The 18575-nt window shown below is 31.7% G+C and overlaps 3 protein-coding genes across 3 annotated transcripts; 1 reads left to right on the forward strand and 2 right to left on the reverse strand.

Annotated features, from left to right (window-relative positions):
• The first annotated feature begins 1038 nt into the window (after nt 1-1038).
• LOC126665928 (BES1/BZR1 homolog protein 4-like) lies at nt 1039-2164 on the forward strand. Its single transcript, XM_050358857.2, has 2 exons — nt 1039-1347; nt 1925-2164. Exons 1-2 carry the CDS (start codon nt 1039-1041, stop codon nt 2162-2164), a joined length of 549 nt encoding a protein of 182 aa, XP_050214814.1.
• Nucleotides 2165-2256: 92 nt separating this feature from the next.
• Nucleotides 2257-5467, reverse strand: LOC126665927 (protein trichome birefringence-like 35). The gene is made up of 6 exons (XM_050358856.1): nt 5082-5467; nt 4719-4998; nt 4363-4534; nt 4034-4230; nt 3784-3936; nt 2257-2852 (listed from the first exon to the last, which is right to left on the reverse strand). Exons 1-6 carry the CDS (start codon nt 5281-5283, stop codon nt 2522-2524), a joined length of 1335 nt encoding a protein of 444 aa, XP_050214813.1. The 5' UTR covers nt 5284-5467; the 3' UTR covers nt 2257-2521.
• An 833-nt stretch (nt 5468-6300) lies between these two features.
• On the reverse strand, nt 6301-7313 carry LOC126687266 (uncharacterized). The gene is made up of 2 exons (XM_050381801.1): nt 7063-7313; nt 6301-6922 (listed from the first exon to the last, which is right to left on the reverse strand). Exons 1-2 carry the CDS (start codon nt 7311-7313, stop codon nt 6301-6303), a joined length of 873 nt encoding a protein of 290 aa, XP_050237758.1.
• Nucleotides 7314-18575: the final 11262 nt, after the last annotated feature.

The raw sequence follows: 18575 nt of genomic DNA on the forward strand, positions 1-18575 counted from the left end.
ACCGGACCGTAAAATCAAACCGAGTCCTACCCAAATTGTATTAATGATTTGGTAATTTCAAGAATATGGTTTGGTTCAGTTTGTACTTATTGAAAGTTCAATTTTGGTTTATTTGTTTGGTTTGATCATTTTGAAAACTGAAATAACCGAAAAATTGAATAAGTAAATAAAATTTCTAATTATAAAAAAAAATCTTTTTTTTAATTTAAATACATTTACAGTATATTATTTGATATAGAATTGTTGTTACATAATAAATTCTTTTTTTTGTTTTTTAAATATGATAACCTTTATATATAATGAATATACTTTAATATTTAATTATGGAATTTTGATTAAAAATTATTTATGGATATGAATGAATTATTAATTTTAAAAAATTAAAATTAATTAGAATCTTTAATTAAGTCTTTATTCCTTGATTATAGCTAATAACTCATTGAAAAAATAAATAATTTTTTTGGTTTTTAACTGAACTGAATTAAAAGGTTCGGTGCAGTTTAATGTGGTCTGAATCTATAGTTCGATTCGGTTTAGAAATTTGACAAATTTCAGGTGGTCGGTTTTAGCTGATGCCGAACCAAACCACAGGAACCATTGCACATGCCCAGTTTTGGTCAAATATCCAGTAATTTTTAATATGAACTCAGTTTGCCATGCAGTCTGATACGTGATTGTTTAATTAAAATCATCAACATAGTTACCAGTTGAGTTTATTTATTTAAAATAGAATTGATGTGACTTCTATTTTAACGACTTTAATCCATAAATTGGATTAAAAGAAATTAAATTATTACTTATATTTTCTCCATTCACAACGAGACAAAAAACCATTGGTTTTATAATCTGCTTCTTTCTTAACCCATTTCTTCCAAAATAGCTCACACAGAATGAAATTTTCTCCTGCAAAAGAAGAATCTCTTATGCAATATATTCTCCTATATCGTACGTAAATCTGATCACTTCAAGCATGCTATATATAATACACATATCTCAAGAACACAACATGCCAAGCAAACTACACATTCAACAAAAAAAATGGGGGATGAAAAGAAGAGGAAGCAGATCAAAGGGTGCATCAAGAACAGCAGAGGGCCTTGGATTGTTCATAGAAGCACCAAAAATGGCGGCATTGTAACGAAATACAGACATCCCAGTGAGAGGGAGAGGGAAAATAACAGGCAAAGGGAACGGAGAAGACGAGCTGTTGCTAGGAAGATTTTTCAAGGGCTTCGACAGAACGGAAACTATAAGCTGCCGAAGCATACTGACAGTAATGATTTACTTAAGGCTCTTTGTAATGAAGCTGGTTGGCATGTTGAAGAAGATGGCACCATTTCTAGAAAGGTTAGAATATCCTTTACTCCTTGTTTCTGTCTGCATGAAAAAAGGGTTGCAAAAACCAAACCAAACCGAAGAATCAAACTAAATTGAAAAATTCAGTTTGGTGTGGTTTGATATTATATATTAGTATACAAAAAGATAGAAATTTTGTAAATATTTTTAAAAAGATAGTATTGTTTAAAAAGAGAACTTTTCTGTAGTGTTTTTGTAAATATTTTCTATTTTTCAGATATTTATGTAAAAACCCCTTTAGATTTTCATTCCGTTTGCTTAGGAAGTAAAAAAGTTTCAGTTAAGTTTTGGGTACAAAGAGAACTAAAATACCTAAATGATTCGGTTCGGTTTTGAAAAAAATAAAATTTTGGTTTAATACGAGTCGGATACACATTCTGTACTATATCAACATTTCGTTTTTGTATTCTAAAATACTTCTAAAATTCAAAAACTTTATTTTGTAAGGATATTTTAACAATAGTTATTTTAAAAAAAATAGTTATTTTAACGTTTTTCATTTCATAATTTCTGTTTTCATTTTGAACAAGTCTGATTACCAGATTTTTCTTTTCTTTTCTTTTCGCAGCAGGAGACTGTTTCCGGACTGCAACAATCGGTCGGTGCAACCACCGGTTATGCTCAGCCTGAAGATGGTGAGTGGTATAACAGCAAGATGGGTTCAAAAGTTGGGGCATCAACTTCATCACTTTCACACTGCCATGGAAATGGAGGACATGATCTTAAGCTCTCACTTTCACACTGCCATGTAAATGGAGGACATGACCTTAAGCTCTCACTGTCACTGTCAATTTCAAGTTTGTCTTGACAAAAGGAAATGAAGAATCAAACACAAAAACAGAAATATTAAAAAATAGAATGTAAAGGATTATTCTGAAATTTCACTCTTTACACAAACAATGATGGAAAATCAAGCTTTATAATATGAAATATCAACATACAATGTAAAAGAACCCGAATTTAGGGTTCAATCCTATCAATTTCTCTATTGATGGTACACACTACAAAATTAGTACTGAAATTTGGAATTTTTCCTTCCCTAATTACTTGTTCACTACTGTATGAATCATTTCTTCCAACAAATTAACTCAAATGAATTCAATATGTCTGTATCGGTATTCGAAACTTCGATCTAAGATCTTTGAAGTGTGTTTTATATATCCCTTCAAAAAGAATGGAACAGTAATTCATTCCAAACATCAGGAACACCAGGTAAGCACCAATGTATGCAATCAGAGTAAGTCGTTGGCTTTGATAATTGTTCTGGGCTCAGTGTCTCCCAAAATTTTCGGTAGATAGAAGGGTGGCCATCTTTTCGATACTCTGATAGCTGCGTAACATTGAGAACAGTAACTCTTGAACCTAATTTTCTGAGGACCCTGTCTACCATCCGCATCGTAGGCAAGTCGGAACCACTTCCCCAGTAGCCTTCCCAATCAATTGGGGTCTTCTCACTAAAGCAATTTCCTTCACTTCCAGGCTCCCACTCCCGGCTCCTGAATAACAAATAATTTTATAAAAACATAAGAGGCCCTTCTTATTGTTTTCACAGAATAAATAAAAAAACCCACTGAAGCTTAGAAATCAAGAACTACAAGCTCAAGATAAAGTCCTGCAATCTTGTCTTATTAAACAGGTATCGAATAGGTAGAAAATAGATGCCTACATGGATGGATGTTAGGCTGAAAAGGCCTGTTACAGTTATTAAAATTTGTACTTGTGAAAAAATGTTGAAATAATTTCAAATGCTTGATGAAAGTGTTGACCAGAAGGAGAAAAGTTGCACTAAGAATGTGGGGTTTACAGCCAAGCAGCCAACTAAATCATTGGAATATGATTCGCAAATCCTCTTGCAATATGCATCCAATGGTAAATGCTGAAATAGAGAACCGCCGAATCATATTCTTTAGACGAATAGGTTATAAATATAAAGTTGTGGAGTTTCAGAAGCGTTTCCGGATAATAAAAAAAATGTTGAAACATAGAACTCAATAAGCTTCCCATGTTATATAGGTCTTCAATGTTAGTAGATGGCAGTGAAAACATATATGCAGATGGCCAAATAAGAACTCATTATAAGCAATTTGAATCAGCCCATTTATAACCATTCGTCTTCATCAACTTGTAAATGAATCAAATCTAGAAAACTAAGACACCCTAAGTCGTCTGCTAAAAGTTCAAATCAAACAGTCACTGACCTATAGTAAAATTAACTCTTATCGATGCAGTATTAATTTCCCAAACTCAGCCAATAACAAGTAATAGTCCAAATTATCAATTAAAAAAATATAACAAGAACGCCTGTAATGGTCCTCTGTTAAAGTCTCAAGCCTATGTATTTAGGGTCCAAAAGCAAAACTAATATCTATCCTATAGAGGAAATGGTATATCTTAACAATGAGCACGGAAAAATAATCATAAACTCACCAGAGATGTGTTGGAGACATGGTAACAAAGAAGATCCGTTTCTCACTGAATTTAACTTTAGAAGCTACCCAGTCTGCCCAAGATCCCATGGCCATTTCCATAGCCCCTAATCCATCCAATTCTTCACAAACCCCATTTTCTTCACGACTCCATCTGCAGAAGTAATACCAAATCGGGTAATTCAACCGTGCATTACAACTCAGCATAAAATAAAACCCCCTAATATAAAAACGGATGGCGTAGTACTCACAACAACTTAACAGGGCCTTGTCTCCACCACAAGTAGGAGTTAAAAACTAGTATATCAGCATGCTCCCACTTTGCCGAATGCTTAAGAACAGAATCTGGACGCATTATTCGTTCGCTTAGTCTATGATTCACAGGATCGTCAGAATTAGAATCAACAAGAAGTGGAGCCCAAAGAAATTCTACAGTAGCATTATATTCCTGCAAATGACAGCAGCACAAAACACAAAAAGCAGTCTTAAAGAACAGCGAAGAGCAGAAACACACCACAAATGTATTTACTTTGTTTTCGGGCATAATGAGGTTTTATTCATTCTAATTGCTTTTGCTTACCTCCGCCCTGAAAATGGTAAGCTCAGCATTTGGTGACATAGATCTCTTATCTGCCGGAATCACAGACTGTAACAAACACACCATAGATATCCATTGTCCTCTATTCAGCGAATCGCCTACAAACATAAGTCGTTTCCCTCTCAACTTCTCCCACATTTCAGACACATTCCATCTATTGAACCAAATACGCAAAGCAAATACCGTAAATCAAACTCTCATCCACAGAAAAACTCAACATTCAACAACAACTATATTTATTCTCCAATAAACAATATGAAATCTACATACAAACTCTACAAAACTTCAATCCATGCAGCCATACACATTGAATTCAAACTCTAAACAAGAAACAATACCTCTTCAAATTACAACCATGAGGCTGCCACCTCCAATACTGGTATCTCAAGTCAGATCTTCCATGCTTATGACAAGCCAATTGGTCCGACATATACGGGCAATCAGACTCATTATACAACGGATACGATGTATTATCAAACACCCATTTACCAGAAAACACATCACATTCCCCCACACTCTTCTTCAACCGATCAAACTTCAATCTTGGATCAACCCATTGAATTTTCTTACCACTGTACTCTTTAGTCGAGTTGCACCCAACAAACCTATCCAAAAACCCTGAAAACCAAGATAACAAAACACAAAATTCAAGAACAAAAACAAAGTTCAAGAAAATAAAGGCCAAAACTTCAGTAATTTACCTGGAGATTTATTAGAATTTGTAGCAAGATTTGGTTGAATGTAAGTGATGGGTATTGGTTGTCGACGAGAGACGTGATCTGGGTGGTCGTGGATTCTTGGAATGGTGCTTTCATTGTAAAGAATTGAAAATCCGATGAAGACGAGTAAAACTAATGCTGCCAACTGAAAATGGGATCTTTTTCTGTTCCATCTCAGCATCATTATTGGGTTTTTCTTGAATTCTTGAACTCTACAGTTTAAATAGTTGCTGCTACTGATTAAGAAAGAAATTAAAGAATTGTTGAAGTGATGGAGACATTTTAAAGTGGAATTGCAATTCTATTTTAGTAGGACTAATAAGCAATAATTATCGTAATAATGAGGATTAGATTCTATATAAAGACTGGTTGACTTGTGTTTTCATTACGAGGTCTGGGACCGATGTAATTAATTTTCTTTTTTAGAAAAGATTTTTGAGATTGTGTTCTTTAAATTTGAGATTAAGACTAATTTTTTAAATAAAAAACATTTAAAATTCGTAATATAATAATATAATGTATTTTTTTTTCAGAATGTGAATTTTTATTGAATGAGTTGTGAAAATACATAAATTTCTTTTTTATCTTATGGTTAGCGGGAGCTTGAAGAAGTTAGTTTATATTAATTCAGTCTCCTGCTATAGAGGAGCGGGTCGAACCCACTTCCTCAAAGTACATGTTAGAAATCTAACATCCTTATTTTAGCCAAATCTTATGTATGCAATTTGAAACATTTATTAAATAATTGAATCGAGTATAAAACCAAAAAACAAAATTTGATTTGAAAATGTCTAACGATTTTTGATATTTGTATGTCATCTAAATCACTAGCTAAAGTCTCTTTCTTAATTCTATAAAAAATCTTTTCTATTTTTTCATAAAATTCAGAAAAAATATAAGGTATCAAAGAAGATGACTCTGAGGAATTCTTTTATAAAATTAAAGAAGGAGATCTTAATTTCTTATCCAGATGGCTTTCAGAAATCAAAAATCATTCAACGTTTGTAGTTTAGTTTTGTTTTCTGATCTAATGTTCGATTTAGTTTTGTTTTCTGATCTAATGTTCGATTACATGTGACTCTTCAATTAAATTAAGTGAACCATTTTAAAATAAAATGATAGTTAATGCATATGTAGTCATTTTATAGGACTTTTTTTTTGACGAAGAAACTAAACAAACTAAAACACAACCAGCAGCAAACTAACCAACACCTAAAAGGTCCTTATCTTTTCTCCACACATTCATCACTTCCCTGGAAATCTCTTCCAACCAAACATTCTCCTCCATAGGGTTTGCCAAAGCCACTAAACAGTGAGCCAACTGATTACCTTGTCTTGGTGAGAAGCTCCACCGAATATTTTTGAACCCTTTCGCCTCAGATAAAATGGTATTCAGCATATCCCCAACCTCAGTTATATATAGCTCAGCGTTTGCCAAACTATTAATAAGCTGCAAATTATCACTTTCAGCAATAACGGAGTCCAACCCGCACTCCTTCGCTGTTTTCAAAGCCCAAAGCAAGGCTTCACCTTCTGCTTCAATAATCGACAGCCCTTTATTCATAGTTTTATTACCTGCAATCAAGACCTCGCCATCGTTATCCCTGCCAACAAAACCCAAGCGCCAAGAATTCACCTTCGAAAATCCTGCGTCAGAATTTATTTTAATCCAACCATTATCGGGATTAATCCAGTAAGCAGCGACATCACCCCGAGTTTCCTTCTTCTCTTGGTTCACTTCCTGAAAGTCCAGTCGAATTCTGGAAGCCTGGGCAATGATAATATCCCACGGAATATCATTTCCGGAAAAACAAAGTTGATTCCTAGCAAACCACATCATCCAACAAGTTTTCCAAAATAATTCAATATGATCTTGGTCCAACTGCTTAAATAACATACTCGCCCAAGAAGCAAAATCACCATTCGGCATACACGTTGAATCAGACCAAGTTGACTTGCAAACCAAATACTCCTTGCCCAAGAACAGTCTTTGAATACATGATCTAGAGATTCATAATCCCCACACCTGGGGCACCTACCATCCCCAAGTTTAGTGCGGTGTTGAATTGCTCCCTTCGTAGGCAAGCTAAATCTGAGAGTTCTCCACACAAAGTGTTTGATCTTTGGAGGCAAATTGAGGGCCCAAACGTTTTTCCATGGCATTACAAGGCCACCATTCTGTCCAGATGTTGCAGCCCCACTTCTTCCGTTCATCTCCAAATGATAAGCAGCTTTAACCGAGTAGAAACCTGTTTTTGAATAATTCCAGATTAGTCGATCAGGTTGAGTTGAACTTCTCCATGGCATGTTTTTTTATCCACTCTGCATTAGCTTCCTTGCAAGAATCATCCACCTTATCTCTGCCCCAATCCAGGCCATTTGGTAGTAATAAGTCCCTAACCTTCATAGTAGTGTCCACCAAGGAATGCTTAGGATACACATGAAACAAACCATCTCTTGGAATCCAAGGTTCATTGAACACACTAACATCAGCCCCGTTTCCAATCTTCCATCGGACTCCTCGTCTCAGTAACGGAATTGCACCATGAATGCTTCTCCACGTATAGCTTGCTCCCGGACTAAGTTTAGATTCAAGAAAGCTATGTCGAGGAAAATAGCGAGCTTTGAGCAATCTAGCAACTAGGGACCTCTCATCATGAAGCAACCGCCATCCTTGCTTGGCAAGCATAGCCAAATTAAAAGCCGTTATGTTTCGGAACCCCAAACCACCACAACTCTTTGTTTTACACATTTTTTTCCATCCTACCCAGTGCATGCCTTTATTTTCAATTCCGTTTTTCCACCAAAAACTCGACATAAGACTTTGAATCTCCTGACAAATATTTTCAGGAAGTTTAAACACACCCATAGTGTACGTAGGGATTGCTTGAACAACCGATTTCAGCAGAATTTCCTTAGCCGCTCTTGAGAGGTGTTTCTCCTTCCACCCGCTCAGCTTTTTCCAAACTCTCTCGAGCAAAATATTGAAAATTTCGCGCTTGGATCTACCCACAAACGTTGGAAGCCCAAGGTAGCGGTCATGATGAACCACCGTACGAACACCCAAGTGTCTTGATATCCTTCTGCTGCTCTCTGCATCAATATTTCGGCTAAAAGAGATAGCCGTCTTCTCAAAATTTATCAACTGACCAGAGGCTGCCTCATAGCACTTAATAATGTTCTGAATTTCTGACGCTTCCTTCTCTGAAGCTCTAGCAAAAATAACAGAATCATCTGCAAAAAACAAATGCGAGATGGAAGGAGCAGATCTCGCAATTTTCAAACCGTGAATGCGGCCAGAATTACTAGCATTTGACAGCAGCCCTGAAAATGCTTCGGCGCATAAAATAAACAAAAAAGGGGAGAGCGGATCCCCTTGTCTGAGGCCCCTTTCAGGAACAAATCTGCTTTGAGGTGAACCATTTATTAGAACTGAAAAGGAGACAGTCGATAAACACTTCATCACAAGCTGCCGGAACCGACTCGGAAAGGCCATCTTTCTCATCACTGCTTCAATAAATCCCCACTCTACTCTATCGTATGCCTTGCTCATGTCTAATTTCATCGCCATATGCCCCTTTTTTCCTTTCCGTTTTTTGTTCATGAAGTGGAAACACTCAAAAGCAATGAGAATGTTGTCCGTAATGAGTCTGCCGGGAACAAAAGCACTCTGAGTTTGGGAGATAATAATGGGCAGCGTTTTTTTCAATCTGTTGGTGATGACTTTAGAGACAATTTTATAAAGCACGTTACACAGGCTGATAGGTCTGTAGTCTTTCAACGTCTTTGGGTTCTTATTCTTCGGAATTAGAACGATATTTGTATGGTTAACCATCTCTGGAAATGGTGCACCATTCAGAATGTTCAAAACAAATGAGCTGATATCACTACCGATAATGTGCCAGAACTTTTGATAAAAAAGCGGGGACATACCGTCAGGCCCTGGAGCCTTATGAGGGTGCATCTGAAAAAGAGCGTATCTAACTTCCTCTCTAGAGTACGGTTTGTTCAGCATTTGTATCATGTCTTGCGGTAAAACATTATTAATCCCACCCAAAGCCTCCTCCACTCTAGTCGGATTTGCAGTTTTAAACAGCTCTGCAAAATACTGCTCCGCCACTAGACTGATACCCAGCTCATCATCGCACCACCTTCCCTGATATAGGACTTGTTTAGCCATAAAATATCAATTATAATTACGAGGTATAAATTAAAATTTTATTTTAAGTATTATAAAATTAGCCTATAAATGCTATTTAAGCATCTCTGTTTTCAGTTGAGGCCGAGGGATCATCCGCATTCATAAAAACTTGAAAATCTATTTTAAAGATTAAATGATAATAATTTATAGAAAAAATTAGGAAAAATACTCTCTTTTTAAAAATAATAGGATTTCCTACCTCAAGAAAGAAAAGATAGAGAAAATACCTCACCCTTTTACTATAATTATTTTTTTACTCTAAGACATATTTATATTATAATTATACCTATTTTTTATTATTATTTTACTTTAATCATATTTCTTTTACTCTAATTATATACTATCTGTCACTTTTTTTTCTCTTTATCTTTCCTTTCTCTTTCTTCTTCTTTCTCTTCTCTGCTTTCTTTTTTTTTTCTCGCCATTTTTCTTCTTCTTCTTCTTTATTCTTCTTTTCTTCTCCATTTTTATTCTTTTTTTCGTCATCGTTCCTTCATCGATTCGTTGTCGCTCCGCCATCGTTTCGTCGTCGCTCCGCCGTTCTTTCATATTTGATTTTAGCGATTTTTTTCTTAATTTGTGGTGATAAATACAATTCATTTTAACTTTCAGATCTAAATAAATTAATCTTGATTTTTTTCAATTTTAGATCTAAAAAGATGCATGAAAACGATTTTATGATGAAAAAAACGATTTTCTGCAAACAAAATAGCATCTGATTATCATATGAGTATCACCGCATTATCATCACATTATCATAACACTGCAGAAAAAAATTATTTTTTTTTATAAAAAAACAGCCTCTGATTATCATATGAGTATCACTGTATTATCATGTAGTTATCATAACATTGCGGAAAAAAAAATTCTGCATAAAATAATGTTTGATTATAAAATCGTTATCATGATATTATCATATTTCGTTATCATAACATTATCATATGATACCGAGATGATGATATTTATAGTATCAAGATGATAATGTTATGATAATATCTATGATTATGTTATGATAAAACAATATTTGATTATCATGTCAGTATATTATCATGTTGTTATCATAACACTGCAGTAAGATAACTAGATGATAATGAAATATGATAATGTTATGATAATATCTACGATTATGTTATGATAAAACAGTATCTGATTATCATCTCAGTATCAGTATATTATCATGTTGTTATCATAACACTGCAGTAAGATAACTAGATGATAATGAAATATGATAAGATTATGATAATTGGATGATAACGTGCGCAAAAATATAATTACATAAGGATTTATGATAACCAGATGATAACAGAGTAAAATCATAAATATTTTTAAACCCAAAGTAAAAACATAAATCTGAAAAAAACGTGAGGTATTTTCTGCAACTTTTCTGTGTTGAGGTAAAATGTGCAAATATTTTCATTTTTGGAGTAAATACCTAAATTTCCCGGCTTTCTTTGCTTGTGCTCCTTCTCGGGTTGACCGTATGAAATTGCAGTAGATGGTTCTATGAAACATCTCTATTGTTGTGGTAAGTACCTGGAATTTTGTTATGGCAAAGTTCATAATTGGTCTAGAACTTTTTTATTTTTGTAATTAAGTCTTCCAATTTTAGTTTTATTTGAATCCTTTAAAATTTAATATACATGAATGGCAAACTGAAAAAACAAATTACAAGTATATTCTTTTGGACTTAATTGCTTTAAAAATCATGAATTTTAGCGTGTTTTTTTAATTTTAATACGGATTTTTAATTTTGTTAATTTAATACATGAAATGACCATTTTTTTATAATTCGAAACATCAAACAATTGTGTATTGATGTAGACATCATAGCAGATATTGTTTTAACTTCCACATCAATAAATTTTTGACAGAAAATTGCTTGGTGTTTTGAATTACAAAAATTTGAAAATTAGTTAATATGTGAAAATTAAAAATTTGTGTTAAAATTTTAAAACATGTTAAAATTCGTGATTTTTCTAAAACAATTAGATCTTTCTTCTTATGCAAGGAAGTGGCTGATCCCAAATGAATAAAATCAGACTGGCTCCAACTTAGGGAATGCTCATATTGTCACCAAGTAAAATGAAATAAAATCCACTAGGAAGAAGAGTCAGCGTTATGTGTGTAACTTGATTGCGTTTAATGTGAACTTGACAAATATCAATTTCCTATTTTGGTGCTGTAAATTCTGACATCCTAGCACAACAATTGCATGAAATAGGCAGTAACAATAAATAATAAAACGGGTAATCGAATAGATAAAAGGCGTCTAAGGGTTGATACTAACTCATTAACATTGCAATAAACGGAAATGGATATCATGGCATTTAACAGGAACTGAATTGTTTCTAAAGCATCGTTCCCGCTCTCTCGAGCCTCAAAAAACAATAAAACTACCTATCGAGCCACCAATTAAAGCTTAACTCACTCTCGTGATACTAAACATAACCAATTAAGCAACAAGCAATAATTAATCCAACTCTAACCCGCTCTCACGGTGTTATGACTTAGGCTTTTAATCACATATGTCTATCTATTTAACCATCTCTCAATACATTAAACAAACACTAATCATCCTTTATGAGATCAATCTAAACAAGCATTAAGAATAATGATTAAAACATGCTATTAATGACATACATACAAACCATTCAAAGCAACATTTAAAAGTTCATATCAACCCCCAAACATGAGGGTTTAGCCAATCATGCTAAACATCACATTAACTACTAAACAAAGAGAAATAAAAGATAAGAAACACTTACTTAGAAACATAAGATTCAAAGTAAGCACTTGCATTCAAAGATAAATCTTGTTTTACAATAGTAAAGCTTCATAAACACCAACAATGGTGGAAATAAAAGTGCTGGAAATTAATTGTAGATGGTGGCTCAAAGCTCTAAATCTACTCTACTCCTACCTAAGAGATTCAAAAAATAGGTGAAATATTCTACGTGAAGTGTATACCCAATTTGGAGATAAAGTGCCTTATATAAGGCTTACAAAATGGGAAACAATGACAACAAGTACAAGTTGTGTCTAGCTTAAAGTGGAAGTGGTCCTAAGTCTTGTTTCTTTCAAATTTGAATTCTCAGCCTCATTTTACAGTAGGGCTCGATCGAGCTCCTCACTTAAAGAGAGGGCTCGATCGAGCTCCTTAACCGAGAGAAAAATGCTCATTTTTATGCCTAGGGCTCGATCGAGACCCTGTTTTAAAGGGAGAACTCGATCGAGTCTTACTTGATTTTCTACTGCATAATCACTAAATTTAAAATTTCATAACTCGATGTAGAAACTTCCAAATGAGTTGGTTCTTAAACCCCTAGAAAGTTTAGGATGTCTAATTTATTTCTTATGAAGAATACAAACTCGTTAGAAGTCTCTAACTAATCCAAAATCGTAAAATAGTTCAGCGGGTCAAATTCTCAAATGTGCTTTCAGCGTCTTTTTGCTTCAAGACTTCGCCCTTTCTCTGATTCGTCGATTCTTCTCTCTTTTAGTCCAAAAACACTCTGCAATTCTCCATTATTATTGAAAAGCTCACACATGCAATAAGGCATACAAACACCTTAATAAGCACAAGTGCAATAAAAGCGCCGGAAACAACTCAAGTACATAGGCGTATTTTGCTTCTATCAAGCTCCATTCTAGTTTTAATGTTTTGGTTCAGTTTTGGTCTCTAACTCGTTTATATGTGAAAATTTAGAATAAAATAGCACCTCATAAGGGTTTGGGTGATATTGATAAAGTGGGTTCATCATACTTCTATTCCGGCATGCAGATGTTAATGAGATCATTTTATATTCTCGAATGCTTGTGATGTTATACCTTATACAATAAAGTTTTGATTACAAAATTGCTTAATACTTCTCCTACTCAAGCTTTTACAGGTGATTTTATTGACTTTGTGAATGATGCTTGTGTTGAACCGATATAATTAATTTATCCCTTTCGTCAGACCATCAAGATGAAAATGTTGTTGATTGTTTTTTATAAGTGGATGAGTCTTCATCTTCATTTAACGGCTTGTGAGTTGAAATTGTTAGGAGATGGAGAATTCCCTGACAATTTTTCATCAAACAGATCTTTGTCGAGAATATTCCCCTAATATTATATTTTTGACAGAAATCAAGAATAGACAAGTCAATGTTAAAAATTTGATTGTCAGACTCCGATTTCGATATATTACGATCCTGGATCGGGAAGGCTTACACGGTGACCTCTTGCTCTTATGGACATTGCTCTTTTGCTATACATATTCAGCAACTAACATTTTTTTTATAGTTCGTTCTTGGTAAGTCTTCTTCTCACCTCATTTTGTGTCACCTTCACACCAACCTTCATGTTAAGGTGATGTTGAAAAATTTGCGAGTCTTTTTTTTAATTTAATTTAAATATAATGTCTTTAGGAGATCTATACCTAATATTCTATTTTTATACCAAATACTTCTAAAATACAAATTCAAAATAATAAATATTTTTAAAAAGTTTGCATAAACAGAGCATCCCAATGAGCTACCGGTTTATATAGACTATTTATTATCATCAATTATTATTATAATTTATTTAAATAAAAAACTCTCTTAAAATTGTACAAATCATGTAATTTTCCAATATATTAATTCTTTTATAGTATGACAATAAAATTATATCTCTTACAACAAATAATAGTTACTTTAATATTTTTAAAATTAATCCATTAAAAGATTAATACATAGCTATAAAATTAAAATATATTTGGTAATTCTAATTGTCATTGATTATTTTTTAACATCTATAAGCTATATAAGAAAAATTACGATCTTTAAATCAAAGTCAACAATATAACTCTTTCTTATTTAAAATAAATTTTTACATACATGCGATAAATTAAAATGTTATAAAAACAAAATACATATCTCTTCAAGTCCTATTTTCAAAATCTTTACACCAAAAAAGAAGGAGGATAGTTGTAATTTAATTATTTATATTATTATGTTTTCTCCATTTGGATAACACTTATTTGTCTTTATCAAAATTGACTAAAATCTATTTAAACCCCAAAAATTTCTCAACTTGAAGAGTTTAAAAAGAGATTGCCATGAATGTTTAAATTTTAATCCAAACATTATTTTAGAAGAATTTTATTTATTCTACGAAATTTTTTAAACAATTAGATTTATTATTGACATCTATGAGATTAAGAAGTTGAACATGCCTAACTAGTCTACCGATAGTGGAAAAATATTTTCCATGACCAAAAATAAAGAAGAAATATTGAACAACTCTCAATCAGCGGTGGAGACGATAAAATATTTACAATTACTATTTTACTTATCCTATTTGAAAATAATATTACATTTAATGATACTTAACTGTTGCTTCCTTTTTCACAATAATACAAAGGTACGGTATTTCAATTGGCATGCAACTATTTACGAGTTGATTGGAAAAAATGGATTATATTATGGCTCATGCAATCAGTGCAAAAGAAAATTAACAATAGAAGAGTCATCTTTCAAATGTGAGAAATGTGATAAATAAATTGAATATCCAGTGAATATGTAAATTAAGTTGAACCTTCATATTAATAAAAAAAATTCTTATTAGATAATAAACATTCTAACACTTTATTGTAGGTATAAGTTAGAGCTTTTAAGTGAAAGATTTTTTTGCGGATACAATTTTTGTTTTACTTGATCAGGTGGTGAAAAAACACTTGATGTATCAGATCCCATCCTTCAAGATAAAATGGAAAATGTAAATTTCAATATGAATAATGAATTATAGCTAACCTTATTGCATGTTTCATTTTATTTTTTTCACTCTAATTGATTTCTTTTATATAGAAACTTTCTGAAAGAGAAGATGAATTAATAGGTTTGAAAGAAAAGAAAACAGAAGATGACGAGGACAAGAATTATCCAACACCTATTCGAAATTTAATTGGAAAATCTTTTTAATTTCAAATAAAAATCAGCGCGTTCAATCACCATTTTAACATTAATAGTTTTACTGTAAACAAAATTAATAACGAGTCGCTAGATTATACTTATTTGTCTTCATCAAAATCGACTAAAATCTACTTCAACCGCAAAAAATTCCTCAATTTGAGGAGTTTGAAAAGAGATTGCCATGAATGTTTAAATTTTAAACCAAACATTATTTTAGAAGAATTTTATTTATTATACTAACATTTTTAAACAATTAGATTTATTAATGACATCTATGAGATTAAGAAGCTGAACAAGCCTCACCAGTCTACCAGTAATGGAAAAATATTTTCTATGACCAAAAATATAGAAGAGATATTGAACGACTCTCAATCAGCGGTGGAGACGATAAAATATTTACAATTACTATTTTACTTATCCTATTTAAAAATAATATTACATTTAATGGTACTTAACTTTTGCTTCCTTTTTCACAATAATACAAAGGTACGGTATTTTTATTGGCATGCAACTATTTACGAGTTGATTGGAAAAAATGGATGATATTATGGCTCATGCAATCAGTGCAAAAGAAAATTAACAATGGAAGAGTCATCTTTTAAATGTGAGAAATGTGATAAACAAATTAAATATCCAGTGAATATGTAAATTAAGTTGAACCTTCATATTAATAAAAAAAATTCTTATTAGATAATATACATTCTAACACTTTATTGTAGGTATAAGTTAGAGCTTTCAAGTGAAAGATTTTTTGCGGATACAATTTTTGTTTTACTTGATCAAGTATTTGAAAATAATATTATATTTAATGGTACTTAACTTTTGCTTTCTTTTTCACAATAATACCAAGGTACGGTATTTCTATTGGCATGCAACTATTTACGAGTTGATTGGAAAAAATGGATGATATTATGGCTCATGCAATCATTGCAAAAGAAAATTAACAATGGAAGAGTCATCTTTTAAATGTGAGAAATATGATAAACAAATTGAATATCCAGTGAATATGTAAATTAAGTTGAATCTTCATATTAATAAAAAAATTTCTTATTAGATAATATACATTCTAACACTTTATTGTAGGTATGAGTTAGAGCATTCAAGTGAAAGATTTTTTTACGGATACAATTTTTGTTTTACTTGATTAGGTGGTGAAAAAAAGCACGTGATGTATCAGCTCTCATCCTTCAAGCTAAAATGGAAAAAGTAAACTTCAATACAAATAATGAATTATAGCTAATCTTATTGGATGTTTCATTTTTTTGCACTCTAATTGATTTCTTTTTATATAAAAAATTTCCGAAAGAGAAGATGAATTAAGAGGTTTGAAAGAAAAAAAAACAGAAGATAATGAGGACAATAATTATCCAACACCTATTCAAAATTTAAATTGGAAAATCTTTTTACTTTCAAATAAAAATCAGCGCGTTCAATCGCCATTTTAACATCAATAGTTTCACTGTTAACAAAATTATAGACGAGTCGCTAGATAATACTTATTTGTCTTCATCAAAATCGACTAAAATCTACTTCAACCCCAAAAATTCCTCAACTTGAGGAGTTTGAAAAGAGGTTGCCATGAATTTTTTAATTTTAAACCAAACATTATTTTAGAAGAATTTTATTTATTATACTAACATTTTTAAACAATTAGATTTATTGATGATATCTATGAGATTAAGAAGCTGAACATGCCTAACCAGTCTACCGATAATGGAAAAATATTTTCAATGACCAAAAATATGGAAGGGATATTGAACGACTCTCAATAGACCATAAAATAGTTACAATTACTATTTTACTTACCCTAATTGAATATAATATTACATTTAATGGTAATTAATTTTTGCTTCCTTTTTCACAATAATACAAAGGTTCGGTATTCTATTGACATGCAACTATTTACGAGTTGATTGGAAAAAATGGATGGTATTATGGCTCATGCTATCAGTGCAGAAGAAAATTAACAGTGGAAGAGTCATCTTTCAAATATGAGAAATACGATAAAGAAATTGAATATCCAGTGAATATGTAAACTAATTTGAACTTTCATATTAATAAAAAAAAATTCTTATTAGATAATATACATTCTATCACTTTATTGTAGGTATAAGTTAGAGCTTTCAAGTGAAAGATTTTTTTTATGGATACAATTTTTTTTTTTGCTTGATCAGGTGGCGAAAAAAAAATACTTGGTGTATCAGCTTTCATCCTTCAAGCTAAAATGGAAAAGTAAACTTCAATATGAATAATGAATTATATCTAACCTTATTCCATGTTTCACTTTTTTTTTTGCACTTTAATTGATTTTTTTTATATAGAAATTTCCGAAAAAGAAGATAAATTAAGAGGTTTGAAAGAAAAGAAAACAGAAGATGATGAGGACAAAAATTATCCAACACCTATTCAAAATTTAGTTGGAAAATCTTTTTACTTTCAAATAAAAATCAGCGCGTTCAATCACTATTTTAACATTAATAGAAATGTTAACAAAATTATAGACGAGTCGCTATATAAAGAGTTTTTAAAGTCACACGTAAGTTGATTTTCAATAATATAATTAAATATTTTAAATATAGATTTTTAAAAATTAAAATATTATTTACAATTTGTACTTTAATTTATATAGGAAAAACAATATGAAGAAAAAAACTTTAAAAGATGAAGATGTTAAAGATAACGATGCATTGTCCATCACTCAAGGAACAATTCTCCGACGTCTTAGAAAAATGAAGAAAGTGGAAACAGTTCGACAATGTCGAGAAGTATAAGTCCCTCAAAAAATTTCAATCAAATGTTCCATTACGAATTGTAACAAAAAGATTAAAGCAAAAATTAAGGTATTTTTTTCCGAAAATTAATATATTAAATTTTATAGAAACAAGATATCTACCATTTGACTAATTATGATACTATTTTTACAATTATTTAATAGTTTATGTTATTTTATTTAACTTAGGCAAACTGACGATGACGATGATACTACAACAATAAAAATCTCTTATGATATTTTAAATGTAACATTAAATGTCATTTTAAATAATAAAAAGCTACTACAGTAATATTTTAATAAGTAATATTAAAAATATATTTACTTTCGTAACATTTTAGTTACAGAAATCAAAAATCTTATCACTTTTTATCTTTAATTTGAATTTTGATTTTCATCCTAATTTAGTTCCGCGTGTTTTTTTCTTGAGAATACTCTACACGTCAGCGCCACATGAGACAAATTAGATAGTAGGATTACATTGCAACGAAACCTTACGTTTCATAACAAATTGGATAAAAGTAAAATATTTGGATTTTTGTGAAACTTTCCTGAAAGATTTGGCCTTTTTT

This window comes from Mercurialis annua, linkage group LG1-X (genome assembly GCF_937616625.2).
Source record: "Mercurialis annua linkage group LG1-X, ddMerAnnu1.2, whole genome shotgun sequence".
Classification (NCBI taxonomy): Eukaryota; Viridiplantae; Streptophyta; class Magnoliopsida; order Malpighiales; family Euphorbiaceae; genus Mercurialis; species Mercurialis annua.

Coding starts and splice junctions, on each gene's coding strand:
- LOC126665928 (XM_050358857.2), top strand. CDS start 1,039: ATGGGGGATGAAAAGAAGAGGAAGCAGATCAAAGGGTGCATCAAGAAC. Junction 1,348..1,924: donor ATGGCACCATTTCTAGAAAG/GTTAGAATATCC, acceptor TTCTTTTCGCAG/CAGGAGACTGTTTCCGGACT.
- LOC126665927 (XM_050358856.1), bottom strand. CDS start 5,283: ATGATGCTGAGATGGAACAGAAAAAGATCCCATTTTCAGTTGGCAGCA. Junction 4,535..4,718: donor CATGGTTGTAATTTGAAGAG/GTATTGTTTCTT, acceptor TTGGTTCAATAG/ATGGAATGTGTCTGAAATGT. Junction 3,937..4,033: donor CAAGGCCCTGTTAAGTTGTT/GTGAGTACTACG, acceptor TTACTTCTGCAG/ATGGAGTCGTGAAGAAAATG.
- LOC126687266 (XM_050381801.1), bottom strand. CDS start 7,313: ATGAACGGAAGAAGTGGGGCTGCAACATCTGGACAGAATGGTGGCCTT. Junction 6,923..7,062: donor TCTTGGGCAAGGAGTATTTG/GTTTGCAAGTCA, acceptor GTGGTTTGCTAG/GAATCAACTTTGTTTTTCCG.